This window comes from Megascapheus bottae, chromosome 3 (genome assembly GCF_031878675.1).
Source record: "Megascapheus bottae isolate mThoBot1 chromosome 3, mThoBot2.hap1, whole genome shotgun sequence".
NCBI lineage: Eukaryota > Metazoa > Chordata > Mammalia > Rodentia > Geomyidae > Megascapheus > Megascapheus bottae.
The window spans coordinates 45,728,923-45,749,691 of record NC_143511.1 but is presented as its reverse complement, the minus strand read 5'-3'; the positions used below and the strand labels follow the sequence as shown (position 1 = coordinate 45,749,691).

General features: G+C 37.0%; 1 protein-coding gene and 2 pseudogenes across 1 annotated transcript in view; 2 read left to right on the top strand and 1 right to left on the bottom strand.

Moving 5' to 3' along the window:
* The window catches only part of Ccdc171 (coiled-coil domain containing 171), a 304,559-nt gene that overhangs the window by 82,944 nt on the left and 200,846 nt on the right, over positions 1–20,769 (bottom strand). The window contains exon 24 of the mRNA XM_090330023.1: positions 2,101–2,232. Within this exon, the coding sequence (XP_090186149.1) occupies positions 2,101–2,232 (132 nt within the window). The remainder of the gene's footprint in view (positions 1–2,100; positions 2,233–20,769) is intronic.
* Positions 5,006–7,917, top strand: LOC150065430 (heterogeneous nuclear ribonucleoprotein A1-like; annotated as a pseudogene).
* LOC150065429 (large ribosomal subunit protein mL45 pseudogene) lies at positions 18,786–20,107 on the top strand (annotated as a pseudogene).

The following is a 20,769-nucleotide window of genomic DNA, read 5'->3' as shown; positions in this document are numbered from 1 at the left end:
GATTTTCAATTTGTCCATCGTACTAAACAAACTATTCTACTTCACATGTATATGTATAATTATAAATGGAAGGAAAACTAGATTTCCAAGGTTTTACTCTTCCCATTTAATGCAAGTGTCTAAATTCTTTTGTGTCAGATTTACTATTATAGTTCAGTTTACAGTCAACTACCTAAGACCTAAATCCAGGCTCTAGGATACCTACTTTTGCTATTAAACTGAGTCCATTATGAGAATTAACTAAGAAAATGTGGTCAAAGATATACAGTGTTTCATATATAGTGTTAACAGAAGCAATAGCATTATGATCATTATCATTGTCTTTAATTTTATAACTCAATATACATTACTAAACTACAATGTCATCAGAAAACTTAAGCATTTAGGTATGAGGTAATGTATATACCTTTTTATTAGAATCTGGAAAAGATGGTAGTTTAAATTACAGAGCTCTTAAAATTCTTTCTGGCTACTTAAAGATATCAGAACTAGAGAGAGTTAATATTGGGACTGAAAAACAAATGACATGCCTAGAATCAGTTTATTTCTCCAAACCATTAAAATCTAGTTTAGGGTATTTATTTGTGAATTATGACAAACACTAATCCATGTACAACTGAATCAAGATGGCCCAGTAAAGGATTATTTCATAACCACTAGAAAAATATCAAATCATATTGTATTCATGGTTACAATCAATTCATAAATACTGATAATCAAATATGAAACATACATTTTAATCTTGTCCTAAATAATGGATAGGCTAGAATAGAATTCTAGCCCTTAAAAGAAAATAAAAATATTTTATGCTTAGATGCATAATTAGATATATTAGATATATTGATGGACAACCTAATAAAAGAATGAGTATTTTTTCTTTGCAGAACATTAATTTGGATACTAATAAGACATTAGGATATGGAACATGTAAAAATTAACATAAATCCACATGGACTAATATTAATTTTGTGCAAAATTAAATTCAGTAGTCAAGCTGAGGAATAAAAAGACTTTTAAAATTGAAAATGAATTTTAAGAAATATTTCTCCTTAAAACACATTAGAAAATCTAAAGTGCTATTAAATGAGGACTATGTCTTTTGAAATATGATTTACATGACATTGGTAATTTTTTTCCCAAGGAAGGCACTGCAAATTTAAAGGCGAATAAATCAAATTCTGATTTTTTTGTCTAATTAAAGAATGTAACCTTAAAAAAATATATAAAAATACAATCATGAGGGGCCGGGAGTTTGGCCTAGCAGTAGAGTGTTTGCCTAGCATGCACAAAAACCCAGGTTCGATTCCTCAGCCCCACATACATAGAAAAAAAAGCCAGAAGTGGTGCTGTGGCTCAAGTGGTAGAGCTCTGACTTTGAGAAAGTCCAAGGACAGTGCTCAGGCCTGAGCTGAAGCCCAGGACTGGCCAAAAAAAAAAAAAACAAACTACAATCATGAGATAAAATAGGATACTTACATTTAAAAATGAATGTTTCTAAAAAAGTAAGTTTATTTAGTTTAAAGTTACTAGAGGTTTTATGATGCAATTTTTTTGAGTTTTATAAATGAAATGACCCAGCTTGGGACATTACAATAGCAATAAAATTAAAATTTAAAGGGTAAATACTCTTTAATACAAAATGAAATTAAGTTCTAGTTTTGCTGAAATTACATTACTACATAAGAAGTATTAAATACATCTTGGAACTAATAATGAAAAATTTTAGCATCTCTCTTGATAATTTTATCTAAAATGATTTATTTTAAACTAAGAACAACAAATAAAGACTAGCTTAAAAAGATAATAGCCTACTGTCTTACTGTCCTCTGCTTATAGGAAAGTAGTTCTTTTAATACTGTACTTTGCCAAAAAACATATTTTCCATTGTGAAAATGTTTTTTTCTGGACTATTTTAACACCCTAGTGCTTAGTTTAAAAAAATTATATGAACTATACTGCTATGTGATAGAAAAAAATGTAGAAAAGTATTTGCATGTCTTTTAAATTATTCACGATATTTTGAGGCTCTCATTCTTCCCAGTTAGTGCAATTTATTTTTCTGTAAGTCTCAGTAGCAAACAATGTTATTTAGACTCTAACCTGGCATGCTACAACCTCTGGCCCGCCCTTGAGCCCGTCCATCGGAAAGGTCTCCAGGTGCAGTTTGGGTAGCTGCAGGGTGAAGTCATTCCTACTTGCTGCAGTCCGTGACAGTGAGATCTGATCTCTGACCTAAAGGGGAAAAAAACAGCATCAATGGTAATTCCCCTTCAGACACATTAACTGGGATGAACTGGGTCCCCTTGAGCCCACTGAGTGGACTTGCATTGATCGCTGGACCTGAAATCCATGAATAAATTTAGGACTAATTGATTTTTCGTTGCAAATAAATCTCTAATTCAGAGTGCTGGGGGAGAATGTTAAGAAGAAAAAGCATCCTCCTGCTTGAAATGAAGAAGAGGAAGAAGAGTCACTAGAGCTCTTCTGATCAAGTGGTTTTGAATTATTTTTCCACAGTTACACCCTGAAAAGAAAAAGAAAGAAAAAAAAGAGAAAACATTCACAAAATCAGACATACACAGCAATCCAGTAATTACTACTTCCTTAGTGACATACTTAACTGACGTGAGCAAGTGTATGTAAAAAGGTAGTTATACACACCAGTCATTGAAAAGAAAGCTTCACTAATAACTACCCTGGAATAAAAAACCAATAGTACAAAAGGACACCTCAAATATACAAGTAAAAGGTTTATTTACCCTTTTTAGTCTTCAAAACTTGCAGGATTCTATTTAACTTGGTTCTTAACAATAAAATATATATATGTATTTTGTGATAACTTGATCACAAAACTTCTAAGTAACATAATAGATATTTTAAAAATTCAGCAGCATTTGTACTGTATTTTAAGTATTCAGAATGATAACAATACTAGCACATCACAGATAAAAGAGAAACACCAATTCTCCAACCAGTATGGAATTCAAAGGGAATTGATAACACACTGCCACCTTCTGGATAAATGAGAAAATACTCTATTACTTAAGATGAAAGGAAATTCCGAAACAGTTCAGGCTTATATTTCCAAGCTTAGTAAAAGCCTTAAGGATGTGACAAATTTTTATTTAATATAAGTAACTGCTTACTTTTAATCATACAGTTTAGTGATAGGAATGTTCATATTTAGGCATATTTGTAACTTTGCTAATGTTTGAACATCTTTTTTAAAAATTTGGCTCTTTATTGCCAAATATTACCCAACAGATATTACACATCTAGCTATAACCACAGAACAGCAAGAGTTTTATGAGGTGGCAAAAATCAAGAATAGATATAAGTAACATTAATTTCCAAATCAAATATATTTATATCTATAGTTTATCTGAATAACTTCACTAATACTACAATCATATTGAAAAAAGAAAAAAGCTCTCTTTTTCTGTTCTACTTGCATATCTGGTAGAACTATTTAAATTAAATTTTACTACATGAAAAAATTATATAAGAAGCATAAATACCTCACAAAACACATACTTTAAAGGGCTTTGAAAACTGATGTCAAAACTGTCAATAAATGAATAGTAAGGCATTTTTCAAAGTATACAAAAAATACTGAGATCAACATAGCAAATATACTGGTGTAAAAAATGTAATAATTAAAATATCTTCATATGTGTGAGGTTTTGCTGGTTTAAGGGAACCATATATATAATAATAGCATATTACATACACTGTTGGAGTTGCAATTCAGAAAATATGTTTATTTGTAGCAAGAATTTTCTAGAGTCTTTAGTCAAATTATAATTCTACTAAACTTAGCATAACAAAATAAATAATATTTTACAAGTATATATGCTTTGAGCTTATATTTTGTATGTATGGATACTTTCCCTCTTGCTTTTTTGTCACCAATGTGCACTCAGATAAAAGAAAACATTAATGTGGATTAGGTACTGAGAATTTATCAACATCAAACCACTAGTGTTTCGCCTTCTACCCTTCTGAACCATAGTCAATAGATCTAAATATTTTACTGCACCCTGGCCAATTCATTGTTTGATGTTTAAAAACTCACCCAGAATCAAAGAAAATTTATTAAATTTGAGGCCCCAAATGAGATACTATTAGCTTTGAAAGTCAAGTTTAACTGCGATATTGATGATTCTCTTTTTTCTGTGACAAAATTCACCAGGGAAATCTTGGATGTCAAAGTACAAAAGCAGATTGCTAATACGGGCAAAGAGGAGGGAAAACCACAAGCAATGTAGAAATAGCCCATTGCATGGTTCAAGCACTGGAGATCCTTTAACCCCACAAATGTCAGGAACCATATTTATCCATGAAGCTTGAAATACAGTGAATAATAAGCCTTACTCTGTATTCTCTAAAGTGTGAAAGCAATATCAACTTATTTGTCACTTAAGTTTGTGGTTTCTTATCATTTTAATCATTTTATTATGATATTACTTAATTTGACAATCAAATCCTTATATTAACTAGAAACAAGTGTCAAATGCAGTTGGGTTCTCTCATATCTGATAATTAACATTGTAATTACATCTGAGAGATATGCATGTATTTCAGTGTGAGGCTTTTGGCTTTATTTGTTAGCAACTGTCTTCTTGTCCCCTGGGTTTCCCTAGGCTCCAGCTATTCTCCTGCCTAATATCCCAAGTACCTGTTCTTATAGACACATATGCCACCATATCTGTCTTAAAATGCAGGTGTTAATAGTTTAATTTCATTTAATTATAAATTATGTGTCGAACTTTGGCATCTAAAGACAGTGACCCAGAATAAATAATAGGACTGATACAAGAAAATGTCTCTACTAAAATTTAGAGTCTTTTTCTTACTTTTAAATTAAACCAAAAGGTCGTCTAAAATATTCTTCAAATATTCGTAAGGAAAGCTTTCAGAGAAGCCCTGGAAAAGAGATCTAGGACTTGTTATATTTTCAGAAATAAAAAGAACAAAAGGTTGAGAAAATACAAAGAACGAACTGATGCCAAAACAAAAAGAAAACGAACAGAAAGGAGGATTAAAAAAAAAGAAGAAGAAAGCAGAAAAGGAGAGAATGTCCAGGAACAATGAAGAAGGTAATTCTAAATTTCAGAACATGAACAAAAGTAATAAACAAGAAGAGACTCAACTGAGAACAGTAAAATGAAACTCTCATCTTACTGCCAAAGATTTGGTTATGAGGAAAATAATACAAAAAATAGTTCAGGGGGGAAAAAATGGTAAAACACTTTTTAAAAAGAAATGATACTCCGGAGGCTGAGATCTGAAGGATTGTGGTTTGAAGCTAGTCCAGGAGGGAAAGTCTTGACATTCTTATCTCCCATTAAGTAGCCTTGAGCAAAAAGTATCAGGGACAGTGCCCAGGTCCTGAGTTCAACTCCTTATACCAGCACAAAAAGAGGAAGGAAAGGTATAGGACAGAAAAGGAAAACAAAAGAAAAAATTATGTGGAATTTTATCAGGAAACAGTGACCATTAGAAATAAAATTATTCTTTTCAAGAATAAGAAATTAGCCAAGAACTGGTGGCTCATGCCTGTAATCCTAGCTATTCAGGAGGCTGGGACCGAGGATCACAATTTAAAGCCAGCCTGGGCAAAAAAGTCTGTGAGACTCTTATTTCCAAAAAAACTACACAGAAAAAGATGGAAATGGAGCTGTGGCCAAGTGGTAGAGTGTTTGCCTACCATGCATGAAGACCCAGATTCAATTCCTCTGTACCACACACATACAAAAAAGCCTGAAGTGGTGCTGAGGCTCAAGTGGTAGAGCTCTAGTCTTGAGAAAGTCCAAGGATAGTGCTCATTCCATGAGCTCAAGCCCAGGGCTGGCAAATAAATGAATGAATAAATAAATAAATAAATAAATAATGCTAGCCTTGAGAACAAGGAGGTTCAGGGACAGCTCCTTAGGGTCCTAAGTTTAAGCCCCAGGACTAACAAAAAAAGCAAAAGAAAAGAATGAGAAAGAATAGCAAATTCCTTATCTTTACATATCCTGAAATAATATTACAATAGCAACTTTTCTACAAAAGAAAGTTACTGCACCTGTCAAAACTTATATTTTAGTATGACTTTAATAAAATTAAAACACAATCCCATGTCCACAGACTAAATGGTATTTCAAAAGTCATTAATTCTGTTTACAACACTATTTGTCTTATAATAAAGACCCCTTTCACTCTTACTTCTCAATGTCAGTGATTAAAAACATATGAACAGTGTTCAGGCCCTGAGTTCAAGCCCCAGGACTGGCAAAACATGCACGAAGACCCAGGTTCGATTCCTTGGTACCATACACTTAGAAAAAGCCAGAAGTGGTGCTGAGGCTCAAGTGGTAGATTTCTAGCCTTGAGAAAGTCCAAGGACAATGCTCAGGCCCTGAGCTTAAGCCCAAGACTGACCAAAAAAAAAAAATGACCAAGCTAGAAGATAGAGTGAATTAATCAAAAGCCATCTGATAAAGTTACTGGATGATGTGATAAATTTGTAGGCTATAATCCCATTAAATTTACTTCCCAAACAAATTGCAAAAACTTTGGGCTGCAGGGCCTAATGGATTCACAGCTGAATTCTATATGGCCTTCAAAACAGATCTTACACCAATAATCCTCAAGCTCTTCAATGAAAAAGAAAACATAGGCTCTCTGCCAAACTCATTCTATGAAGCCACCATAACCCTCATCCCAAAACCAGACAGAGACTCATCAAAGAAAGAGAACTATAGACCCATTTCTTTGATGAATATTGATGCAAAACTTCTCAACAAAATAGTGGCCAACCATCTTCATTAACTCATCAAAAAAATCATACAGCTTTCTCTTCGTGGCTGCGACCGAGGAAGCATCCCTCAAGTGTCTCTTCCCACCCTCCTCTTGCCGTCATATCTAAGTCCGAGTCTCCTAAGGAGCCCGAACAGCTGCGGAAGCTCTTCATCGGAGGGCTGAGCTTTGAAACGACCGATGAGAGCCTGAGGAGCCACTTTGAGCAATGGGGAACCCTCACGGACTGTGTGGTATTGAGAGATCCAAACACCAAGCGTTCCAGGGGCTTTGGGTTTGTAACTTACTCCACTGTGGAGGAAGTAGATGCAGCTATGAATGCAAGACCACACAAAGTGGATGGAAGAGTCGTGGAGCCAAAAAGAGCCATCTCCAGAGAAGATTCTCAGAGACCAGGTGCCCACTTAACGAGATTATTTTGAACAATATGGGAAAACTGAAGTGATTGAAATCATGACTGACCGAGGCAGTGGAAAGAAGAGAGGCTTTGCGTTTGTAACCTTTGACGACCATGACTCTGTGGACAAGATTGTCATTCAGAAATACCATACTGTGAATGGCCACAACTGTGAAGTAAGGAAAGCCTTATCAAAACAAGAGATGGCTAGTGCTTCATCCAGCCAAAGAGGCCGAAGTGGTTCTGGAAACTTTGGTGGCGGTCGTGGAGGTGGTTTTGGTGGCAATGACAATTTTGGTCGTGGAGGAAACTTCAGTAGTCGAGGTGGATTTGGTGGCAGCCGAGGTGGTGGTGGATATGGTGGCAGTGGGGATGGTTACAACGGATTTGGTAATGATGGTAGCAATTTTGGAGGTGGTGGAAGCTACAATGATTTTGGCAATTACAACAATCAGTCTTCAAATTTTGGACCCATGAAGGGAGGAAACTTTGGAGGCAGAAGCTCTGGCCCCTAAGGTGGTGGAGGCCAATACTTCACCAAACCACGAAACCAAGGTGGCTATGGTGGTTCCAGCAGCAGTAGTAGCTGTGGCAGTGGCAGAAGGTTTTAAATTACTGCCAGGAAACAAAGCTTAGCAGGAGAGGAGAGCCAGAGAAGTGACAGGGAAGCTACAGGTTACAACAGATTTGTGAACTCAGCCAAGCACAGTGGTGGCAGGGCCACAATACTCATGTGTAGGGGCAAAAAAAAAACTCGAGGATGGTATTTGTGACTAATTGTATAACAGGTTATTTTAGTTTCTGTTCTGTGGAAAGTGTAAAGCATTCCAACAAAAGGGTTTTAATGTAGACTTTTTTTTCTTTTTTCTTTTTTTGCACCCATGCTGTTGATTGCTAAATGTAATAGTCTGATCATGATGCTGAATAAATGTGTCTTTTTTTTAAATGTGCTGTGTAAAGTTAGTCTACTCTGAAGCCATCTTGGTAAACTTGCCCCAACAGTGTGGAGTTAGAATTACTTCAGGGTGATGCCAAATTTCATTTGAAATTTACTTGGAACTGCTTGGGTTCAGAAGCCATTTCTTTCAGAAAGAAACATTGGTATACTTAAACTGACAGTTACCGTGACCTTGATGAAATTCACCATTATACAGGATCAAAGTCATGGAATTTTATTTGGGTATGAAAACAATGGTTGGCACATCCTGTGCAATATCTAAATTGAATAATGGTACCAGACAAAATGATAGATGGCAATGAAGCTTGTGTATCATCCATTATCATGTGTAATCAATAAACGGATTTAATTCTCTGAAAAAAAAAAATCATACATTGGGCCGGGAGTTTGGCCTAGTGGTAGAGTGCTTGCCTAGCATGCACGAAGACCCAGGTTTGATTCCTTGGTGCCACATACTTAGAAAAAGCCAGAAGTGGTGCTGAGGCTCAAGTGGTAGAGCTCTAGCCTTGAGAAAAGTCCAAGGACAGTGCTCAGGCCCTGAGCTTAAGCCCAGGACTGTCAAAAAAAAAATCATACATTATGATCAAATAGGATTCATCACAAGGATGCAAAGCTGGTTCGATATACTCAAGTCAATTAGTATAATTCATCCCATCAAAAGGAACAAGGACAAGAATAACATGATTGTCTCAGTAGATGCAGAAAAAGCATTGACAACATACAACACCCCTTTATGCTAAAAGCTCTGGAGAAACTAGGAATCCATGTAACATTCCTCAGTATAATAAAGGCTGTGAATGACAAACCCACACCTAGCATTACATTTAATGGCAAAAAGTTAAAGACGGGGCCAGGAGTTTGGACTAGTGGTAGAGTGCTTGCCTAGCTTGCACGAAGACCTGGGTTCAACTCCTCGGTACCACAAACATAGAAAAAAGCTGGAAGTGGTGCTGAGGCTCAAGTGGTAGAGCTCTAGCCTTGAGAAAGTCCAAGGACAGTGCTCAGGCCCTGAGCTCAAGCCCAAGACTGGCACACACACACACACACACAAAAAGCTAAAGACATTTCCTCTACAATCACAAATAAGAGAAGGATGCCCACTTTCTCTACTCCTATTGAACATAGTATTAAAAGTCCTAGCCAGAGCAATAAAGCAAGTAGCAAGCATAAAGGAGATCCAAATAGGGAAAGAGGAAGTGAAATTTTCCCTCTTTGCACATGACATGATTCTGTATTTAAAGAACCCTATAGACTCCAGTCCCAAGTTCCTTGAGGTGATTCAAAATTTTGGCAAAATAGCAGGGTATAAAACTAGCCTTCAAAAAATCAACCGCCTTCCTATATGCCAACAACAAGAGGAGTGAAGAAGCAATCAGGAAAGCAATTCCTTTTGCAATAGCCTCAAAGAAAATAAAGTACCTAGGAATTAACTTAACTAAAATGTAAAGGACCTTTATGATGAAAACTAAAAACCTGAAAAAGGATTTTAAAGCAGAACTGGGAAAATGGACAAACCTCCCATACACTTGGATTGGAAGAATTAATATCATGGAAATGGCAAATCTGCCAAGGGCTATCCTCAAATTCAATGCAATACCCATCAATATCCCAATGTCATTGTTTTTTTTCATGTATTTTTTATTGTAATTAATAAAAGGGTTACATTATAGAAGGTGCATTAATTCACATACATTGATACCCTTTCTCATGCCTTGGGCCCCATTTCCCTCCCCCACACCCCCATCCCTCATCTTATTTCCCCCCCTTCCCTATCCAATTTCAAATAACCAAATACGCATATATCCAATATATCAGATAACAAGTGAGATATTATAACAATATAAGATAACCAAAGGACAGTAAAAGAGATGAGAGATAACATAGTACATTAAGGACAACAATCATTCATTATATGACTTTTTTTCTATATCCTAGAGGTCCTTTCATTTAGCATCATGCTGTATGGCCTTAAGTATCTAGGTTTTGCTCTATTGCAAATATCTGCTAGGAGAGCAGAAGGTTTCTACTGATTATGACAAGTGAGGGAAACCATTGAACCTATGTTCCTTTGAGTCTGGCTTACTTCACTTAATATGATTTTTTCTAAGTCTTTCCATTTCCTAACAAATGGGGCGATGTCATTGTTTCTGACAGCAGCATAGAATTCCATTGTGTACAAATACCACATCTTGTTGATCCATTCATCAACTGAGGGACATCTGGGTTGGTTCAATATCTTTGCTATTGTAAATAGTGCTTCAATGAACATTGTTGTGCTAGTGGATTTAGTATGTCCTTGTTTCTGGATGATTAGGTAAATGCCAAGTAGTGGAATTGCTGGGTTATAGGGGAGCTCTATGTTTAGTCTTTTGAGGAACTGCCATACTGCTTTCCATAGTGGTTGAACGAGTTTGCACTCCCCCAACAGTGTAGTACTGATCCCTCCATGTCACATCCCCCCTAGCATCTGTTGCTATTAGTTTTCTGGATCCTCCCAATGTCATTCTTTAAGGAAATAGAAGAAGCAATCGAAAATTTCATATGGAATAATAAGAGACCCCAATTAGCAAAAGCAATCCTTATCAGAAAGAACAGCATTGGAGTAATAACAATACCAACCTTTAGACTCTATTACATAGCTATAATAATCAAAACAGCATGGCACTGGCACAAGAACAGGCCTGAGGACCAATGGAACAGAAGTGAAGACCTAGAAATCAACCCACAGACCTATCTTTAATAAGGGAGCCAAAAAAAGAGAATGAAAGAAAGACAGGTTCTTGGGGCCGGGAGTTTGGCCTAGTGGTTAAAGTGCTTGCCTAGCATGCATGAAGACCCGGGTTCGATTCCTTGGTACCACATACATAGAAAAAAAGCCGGAAGTGGTGCTGAGGCTTAAGTGGTAGAGCTCTAGCCTTGAGAAAGTGCAGGGACATTGCTTAGGCCCTGAGCTCAAGCTTAGGACTGGCAAAAAAAAAAAAAAGAAAGGCAGGTTCTTCAACAAGTGGTGTTGGCAAAACTAGTTAAGCCCTTGCAGAAAACTAAAGTTGGATCCTTCTATGTCACCCTGCACCAGGATTAATTCCAGATGGATCAAAGATCTTGAGGTAAAAGCAGATACCCTGAAAACTTTACAAGAAGGAATAGGAAATACACTAGATCCCCTCAGCACAGGTCGAAACTTTCTTAATAAAGACCCATAAACACAACAACTTAAAGAAAGTTTGGACAAATGGGACTATATTAAACTGCAGAGCTTCTGTATGGCAAAGGATATAGCTAGCAAATTAAATAGAATGCCCACAGAGTGGGAGAAGATCTTCATTAACCATACAACAGAAAAAGGCCTCATATCTAAAATATAACAACAGACAAAAAAAAATGAATCTCCCTGAAACAAACCCTCAAAGCAACAACCATCCCATTAAAAGATGGGCCAAAGACTTAAAGAGAGTCTTCTCTGAAGAAGAAATAAAAATGGACTATGGACACATGAAGAAATGCTCGACATCTTTGGACATAAAAGAAATGCAAATCAAAACAACTCTAAGATTCCACCTCACTCCAGTTAGAATGGCGAGGATCAAGAAATCTAATAACAACAGATGCTGGAGGGGATGTGACATGGAGGGATCAGTACTACACTGTTGGTGGGAGTGCAAACTCGTTCAACCACTATGAAAAGCAGTATGGCAGTTCCTCAAAAGACTAAACATAGAGCTCCCCTATGACCCAGCAATTCCACTACTTGGCATTTACCCAATCGTCCAGAAACAAGGACATACTAAATCCACTAGCACAACAATGTTCATTGCAGCGCTATTTACCATAGCAAAGATATGGAACCAGCCTAGATGTCCCTCAGTTGATGAGTGGATCAACAAGATGTGGTATTTATACACAATGGAATTCTATGCTGCCTTCAGAAAGAACGACATTGCCCCTTTTGTAAGGAAATGGAAAGACTTAGAAAATGTCATATTAAGTGAAGTAAACCAGACTCAAAGGAACACAGGCTCAATGGTTTCCCTCATTTGTCATAATTAGTACAAACCTGGGACTCTCCTACCAAAGGATTACAATAGCTCAAAACCTAGATACATAAGGCTGTTGGGAGCCAAGTGCAAGGTCAGGCTGGCCCATGAATCTGCATCACTGAGTAAGATAACCGCACAAAGTTGTCATGTATGAACACCAGACCTAAATTTCAGCTATATGGTCAGTATTATGAATCACTTTCTGCTCAGACTTAATTATCATTGGGTACTAATGCGTTATTACTTTATCACTCTCTGCTGAGACCTATAGTGACAGTAAACACACACAGACCTCCCCCTGCCCTGCTCACCTTTGTGCTGATAGGATCCTGCACCCTATATTAGCTGAATGTACTTCCTCAATATACATGAGTTCCTGCCTTGATGGGTCTCACTGATGTGTGTGATTGTCCTCCGACGAGGAAGGGCAGGGTGCGGATCAGTAGGCCCTCTCCTTTCCCAGCTCATCCTGGTTGGGGCATGTTCTCTCTATCCCTCCTGACCTGCAGGAGGACTAAAAATGCTGACATCAGGCCATATAGGATGAGACTAAATGAAAGGATCCCCATGATGTGGAAACAAGAGCATTATCTTGAATGATAGTTGTTCTTAATGTACTATGTTATTTCTCATCTCTTTTGTTGCCCTTTGGTTAATCTCATATCATTTCAATATCTGACTTTGTTACCTGGTATATTGTATATACATGTTTGTTTATTTGAAATAGGAAATGGAAGGGGGAAAACAAGATGATTGGGAGGGGGTTGGGGCTAGGGAAATAGGGACAAAAACATGAGAGGGGGTATCAATGTGCAAGAAGTGATGAACCCTCTGTCTGGCGAATGTAACTGTGACCCTTTTATTTATTACAATTTTTTAAAAATGTGTTTTGAATTTACAGTTCACCACACTAAGATATTTTCTTTCCTAGGGTAAATTATTTCAAAATTAATAACAAATAGTGAAATTAGTTATCTAGTCTTTTCAACTAAAATCTCAAATGTATATGATAATCTATAGTATCTTTTTTTATTTTGTAGTTTTTACTTTTTTATTTTTATTGTAAAGATGACGATGATGTCCAGAGGGGTTACAGTTATATAAGTCAGGTAATGTATACACTTCTTTTTTTTTTTTTTTTGCCAGTCCTGGGCTTGAGCTCAGGGCCTGAGCACTGTCCTTGGACTTTCTCAAGGCTAGAGCTCTACCACTTGAGCCTCAACACCATTTCTGGCTTTTTTCTACATATGTGGTACCGAGGAATCGAACCTGGGTCTTCATGCATGCTAGGCAAGCACTTTAACCACTAGGTCAAACTCCCAGCCCAATGTATACACTTCTTTTTTAGCAGTGTCAACTGTCCCTCATTTAATCTACAGTGTCTTATTTTCAGTTGTCAAAACTTTTAAATTCCTCTGGCGCTTGAGTAGCTTTTTTAGCTTGATTAGATCAGAATCATATAACAACATTAATGATCACATACAAGAAGCCTAAGATGGATAGAGCGGTCATTATCAAGCCAGGACATATATATATATATATATATATATATATATATATATATATATATATATATACACACACACACACACACACCTATATGTCCTATACAGCTTCCCATCCGGAAACAGAGCCAAGGAATTAAGAATGGAAGAGTTCAAAGATAATAAGTAATATTTACAGTCACTTATGACCTACTTATTTGACTTCTTGAGGAAACCTTCTAGTGTTTTCAGTTTCATAAGTTTAAAATGATTCTGTGTTCTTTTTACTCATATATACACAGAAAGCTAAACATCAAGCATAAATTATATTTTGTTATATATTCTGATCAATCATGTTTAAAGTAAGATTATATGATCATATTTAAAGAGGTAGCCATGTAGTAGTCTTAATCTGTCTATCGTGTTCCACTACATTGGATTACACAGTGTATTCTGAACAGGCATAACCACTGGGCAATGCTGACTCATGCCTGTAATGCATGGCTGAGGTCTGAGGACTACAGTTCAAAGCCACACTGGGAAGGAAAGTCTGTGAGACTCTCACTAACGATCAAAAAGCCAGAAGCAGAGCTGTAGAACACTAATCTTGAGCACAAAAGCTCAGCAACAACAAAGTCCCTTAGTTCAAACCCCAAAACCAGCACACAAAACTAAAATATAAATAAAAGTAATACTCTTTCTTTCATAAAAGTCAGACTAGTTGTTACATGTAAATTCATTGTTATCATATCTTTCCTACCTACATAGCTTTATCATGGATACTCATTACATATACACAAGAGCTAGTTTTAGTAATCACATGAACAAAATAGGTGACAATATCAATGAGACTTTAAGTGAAATCTGTAATTTGTTTTAGTTATGTTTGAAAACTGAAAGATAGTAAACTTTAACTCATTCAATAAATACCTAGTAAGTGTCTTCTAGGTCCCAGACACCATGACAGATGCTGAGGATATAAAAGTTAGGAGAGAGAATGCCATCCCTCAAAGACTTCAAAAATAAGCAGCATAATTAATCTCTGAAAGAGTGTTTCCTAGCTTCCATTTATCTAACATGTTTTGTTTTCCTGTCCATTGTTTTATCTCCAATTTCTTGGCCATAGTATTATATTAATCAATCTCAAAGCTTTATCTGTAGCTCCGACTTTGCTCTAAGGTTCAGACTCACATGTTCTGCTGATTACTACACACTACCTTAAACTCAGTATTTCCAAAATAAAACTCATTGTTTCCTTTCCATACTTTCCCAAAAACAACAACAAAAAACCCTCAAACAACTTTTATATTGCCAGCATCAGCATCAGCTAACAGCATTACCCCATCATAGGAAAATGCTATCCTGTGGCTGAATCATCCCAGGTACCACTGTACTGATCAATACTCTCTAGATCCTCATTCATATCTTATCACTAGTCATGTGCTCAACGCTATTGCCTCTTAGAACTGTTTTCACAAATATCTCTTAAAACTATCGTCATCATTCTTCACATTCTTTCTGCACAATCTGTCCGCCAAAGCTCACATTTAATAAGGAAATCTAACCACATCATACCCTACCTTCAAACCTAGTTTGCTTCCCTGTTAAGTACTTTTTAATATCTACTATGCACTTTTGTCATACGTAATGCTAAATAATCCAAAAACTATCCTACTCATCCAGATACCACCCTATACTAAATTATTCTAATTATTATAATTTCCCTTTTTCCTGAAATAAGAATTAAGCATACTTAGAAGCTCTTAATTAAAAACAATCTCTGTGTTAGATGATTAAATTATTTCTTGTCATAATATTGGAAACATGTTAGTAAAGCTACTAGGAAAATAAAATATATAATGGTGGAAGTACAAAAACTCTAAGAATAAGTCCCACCATAAAATCAGCAAACAACCTGGCAAATATTATCAGTATCATATTTGTTCAGAAACTGGAAGCTAAGTTGCAGTTGTCCATAACCAGAACAAGGATAAATCAGAAAAAATAAATAAATCTCAGTATTCAAGAAAGTCTCTGGAGGTTCCAGGAGTTTGGCCTAATAGTAGAGTGCTTGCCTACCATGCACTAAGGTTCAATTCCTCAATACCACATACATAGAAAAAAGCCAGATGTGATGCTGTGGCTCAAGTGGCAGAGTCCTAGCCTTGAAGAAAGCCCAAGGACAGTGCTCAGGCCCTGAGTTCAAGCTCCAGGACTGGCAAACAAAAAAAGAAAAAGAAAGAAAGAAAAAAATCTCTGGAAAAACTTCAATTAATTCCTATAATTAATTCCTATGCTAACAGCAACTTTAGTGCCATAAGTAACTAAAGATATAAAATTTTCAAAATGTACAAGTGTCACTACATAAACAAACAACAACTATCATAGCAGGAAAAGCTCTGAAGATACAGGAGAATCTCATTTCCAAAGTGAGTACATTGTAATGATCAAAATACTACTTTTTAACAAGTATAGTGGGTCATTCCTGGAATATCAGAGTTGAAGATAGGAAAGATCTTGGTTTAAATCCAGGCCAAGCAATAAGTTGATGAGACTCTCATGTCAACCAATAATCCATGGTATTCAGAATACAAACCTATGATCCCATTTCTTGGAATACTCAGGTTAGAGGATCAAGGATCAAGGCTGGACACAGCAAAAACAAAAGCCCTTACCGAAAAAAATAATCTAAAGCAAGAAAGGCAAGATGGAAGGCTCAAGTGGTAATACCTATCTAACAAGTACAAGGTCTTAATTATAACACCTAAGACCACAAAAAAAAATTGAACTTTTTAAAGAAAGTTGTTTATATAGAAATGAAATATGGCCCATATAATCATTCTTCATAAGAATAAAAGAAGGGTTATGGGGTGGTTCAAAGGTATAGTGACGGCCAATGAGTGAAAGGGTCAGATACCAAGTTCATGTCCCAGTCTGGGACCAACAAAAGAAAAGAGAAAAAGAAATAGAAACTACCCATTGGTGATGTAGCCAGGAGGGATCACTGCTACACTGTTGGTAGGAATGAAAACTTGTTCAACCACTATGGAAAGCAGTATGGCAATTCCTCAAAAGACTAAACACAGAGCTCCCCTATGACCCAGCAATTCCACTACTTGGCATTTACCCACTTGTCCAGAAACAAGCACAACAATGTTCACTGCAGAACTATTTACCATAGCAAAGATATTGAATCAACCCAGATGCCCCTCAGTTGATGAGCGAATCAACAAAATATGGTATTTATACACAATGGAATTCTATGCTGCTGTCAGAAAGAATGACATTGCCCCATTTGTAAGGAAATGGATAGATTTTAAAAAATCATCTTAAGTGAAGTAAGCCAGACTTAAGGAACATAGGCTCAATGGTTTCCTTCATTTGTCATAATCAGTAGGAACTCCTAGCAGAGATTTACAATAGAGCAAAACCTAATACAAAAGGCCATATAATGAGTGATTGTTGTCCTTAATGTACTATGTTATCTCCCATCTCTTTTGCTGTCCCTTGGTTATCTCATATTGTTACACTATTTTACCTTTTTATCTGATATATTATATATATGTTTATTTGGTTATTTGGAATAGGATAGGGAAGGGGAGAAAACAAGATGAGAGGTGGAGTGGGTGGTGGAAATGGGGACCAAGACATGAGAAAGGGTATCAATGTTTGTGAAGTAATGCACCTTCTATCTGGTAAATATAATATAATCCTTCTATTAATTACAATAAAAATATATGGAAAAAAAAGAAATTACCTATTAGAAACGTTACACTTTGAATTTACCAAACTAATTTGAATCATATTTTTATATTTTAGATATGCTTAAAAAGTGCAAAGAAACAAAAAACTATAATGAACCATAAAAATAGTATCTTCCCAAATTGAAAAGGTAAATAAGGAGATAGTAAGTTTACAAAGAAATCAAACAGAAATTTTAGAGCTAAAACATGTGAAAAAAATTTAATCTGTTAACCAAGAATTTGATATCTGGAAAAAGTATTTGTCTCTTTAAAAACTGAGGCAAGTGGGCTGGGAATGTGGCTCAGTGGTAGAGTGCTTGCCTATCATGCCTGAAGTGCTGGGTTCAATTCCTTAGTACCACATAAATAGACAAAGCCAGAGGTGGAACTGTGGCTCAAGTAGTAGAGTGCTAGCCTTGAGCAAAAGAAGCTCAGGAACAGCGCCCAGACCCAGAGTTCAAGCTCCAGGACTGAAAAAAAAAAAACAACACATGAGGAACATCAGTTACCTGCAACTCATGCCTATAATCCTAGCTACTCAGGAGACTGAGATCTGAGGATGGAGGTTCAAACTCAGTCCATGAGACTCTTATCACCAATTAATCACCAAAAAATGCTGGAAGTGATGCTGTGGCTCTGGAGGCAGAGCACTAGCATCAAGCAAAAATATTCAAGGACTGTACCCAGGCTGCAAGTTCAAGCCCAAGGACTGGAACAAAAACTTATGAGAATGACATCAAGATGTCATAATATATATGATATACAGATTCGACAGGAACAGATAGGTCAGTTCCCTGCATGGAAATTTCAGAAGATAATTTAGAGAGTTTTGCACCATGAGCTTATGGAATCAGATACACTGAAACTGGTAGGAAAATTAAACACATTATTTCCATAATGCTCACCTCCAGCACAGTATAATAAGAACCAGGGGAAATACCTAACTCCAAGGCACACAAAGTAGAATGACAAGATTTCTGTTCATATGTAAGACACAGAAACCTTACAAAGAGAAGAACAGTGACTATTTGTTAAATTAATGAGTGATGGTTTTTCAGCAAGTACTTGAATTTCACAAAATTCAATGACTTTAAATGATTTTCCCTGTAGTGAGAACTTCACTGCTTTAATTACCTATATAAGTAAGATTGGAATTTTAACTCTGTGAGAAACAGAGTATAACGGTGAATTTTAAGTTTCTTCTGTTTGACTCCATGATGACGAGAATAGGGTAACAAAGGAAAGATGATAGTCTGAAGCAAAAAAAGGAAACCACTGGGAATCATGAAAGGCATGGTAAGTACCTGGAAAGCACAAAGGAACGTAAAAATATAAGACAAAAGTAGGGGGCCTTTGGGGACCAAAATGGCTGCCCCCATTCCTCGGGGGTTGGCTCGCTTATCCAAGGCTTTGGTGTGGTGGTCTCGGCAGCCAGTCTTGGTGACTCAGTCTGCAACTATAGTTCCAGTTAGAGCAAAAAGACGATTCACACCCCCTACATATGAACCCCAATTCAAAACAGAGAAGGAATATCTAGAACATGTCCGGAAAGCAGGGTTGGTTATTCCTCCAGAAACCTTGGATCGTCCAATACATGTGGCCTGTACGGCGGGCATCTTTGATGCCTATGTTCCTCCTGAAGGTGATGCCCGGATATTTCCTCTTGCAAAGGAAGGACTGAAACAGAGAACTGAACGATTAAAGAAGAATGTGACATCACGATTGTCAATCCAGAAGATAAAAGAATATGATGCTAATTTTAAAACAAAGGACTTCCCTGAAAGAGCTAAGGATATCTTTATTGAAGCACACCTTTGTCTAACCAACTCAGACCATGACCGGCTTCATACTTTGGTAACTGAACATTGTTTTACGGATATGGTCTGGGACCTCAAATATAAGACAGTCCGCTGGAGCTTTGTGGAGTCCTTAGAGCCAGCCCAGGTGGTTCAGGTTCGCTGCTCAAGCCTGTTGAAGCACAGCAACGTGTAGGGCCAGGTGACGGTCCGCATGCACACTCGGCAGACTCTGGCCATCTATGACCAATTTGGCAGATTAATGTATGGACAGGAAGATGTGCCCAAGGATGTCTTGGAGTATGTTGTGTTTGAAAAACACCTGATGAACCCTTATGGAAGCTGGAGAATACATGGCAAGATTGTGCCCTCATGGGCACCCCCTAAGCAGCCTATCCTCAAGACGGTGATGATTCCTGGTCCCAAGCTGAATCCAGGGGAAGACTATGAAGAGTCACAAGGAGAGGCCCATAAGTCTCAGCTAGTCTAATAGCAAAGTGACTCCTGAGGGGCAGCCTGGGTGATGCAGCCACTGGAAGCTGGGAGTCATCCACAATCATCAGGCTTCCATTGTTCCCTCTTGTTCTGCTTGGGTCTTTTCTTCAGACTCATCCTCACAACTGTAGTCTAGGCCCAGGTGGATCGCTGGAATGCACAGCCACAACCCTTCTTTCTAAAAGTACTGAATCATGGGCTGGGAGTTTGGCCTAGTGGTAGAGTGCTTGCCTAGCATGCACGAGGATCTGGGCTTGATTCCTCAATACCACACACATAGAAAAAGCTGGAAGTGGTGCTGTGGCTCAAGTGGAAGAGCTCTAGACTTAAGAAAGTCCAAGGATAGTGCTCAGGCCCTGAGCCTAAGCCTAGGACTGGCAAAACCAAAACAAAGCAAAGCAAAAAAAAAAAAAAAAAAAAAAAAACAACTGAATCACATGAAGGCAATATGTTTCAGAGAATAAACATCAAATACCAGCTTTTTCACAGCAGGAACTGTGGGAACAAATTGGCAACATTCTTTTTTTGTTCATGGGGCAGGGATCACAGTTTAAAATAAAACACTGTTAGTGTGTTGGAAAAAAAAAAAGACAAAAGTAGGAAACAGTATACAGCTCCAATCCCAGCTCCTAAGGAAGGAGAAGAAGTTGAAGCCATAAACATAATTCCTGAAACACTGGTAACAGACTAACATATCTGGAGGCTAAATAATCTCATACTTCTGAAAGAACAAGAATTTGGTCCTTCATGGCAGACTAGCAGAGAAGAAAAACATTATGTTGCTACCTATATTGCAGAGTGCTAAAAAGCCAGGCATATCTTAAAAGGGGGCCTAAAATTTTGAGACTTGACTACTCTTGGGTCTTGAAAACAAGGAACAATCATGAATCAGAGAACCTGACAAAACTCTGCCAGGGTGTCTAGGTAGGAGATGATTAAGACAAGAGTAATGGAAAGTAAGAAGGACTTATATAACCTTCTGAGAAATTTAAACAGAAGAAAACTCAGAGAATGATGCCATTCCTAAAGGGAAAAGCCCCATTGCTTAAGGATCA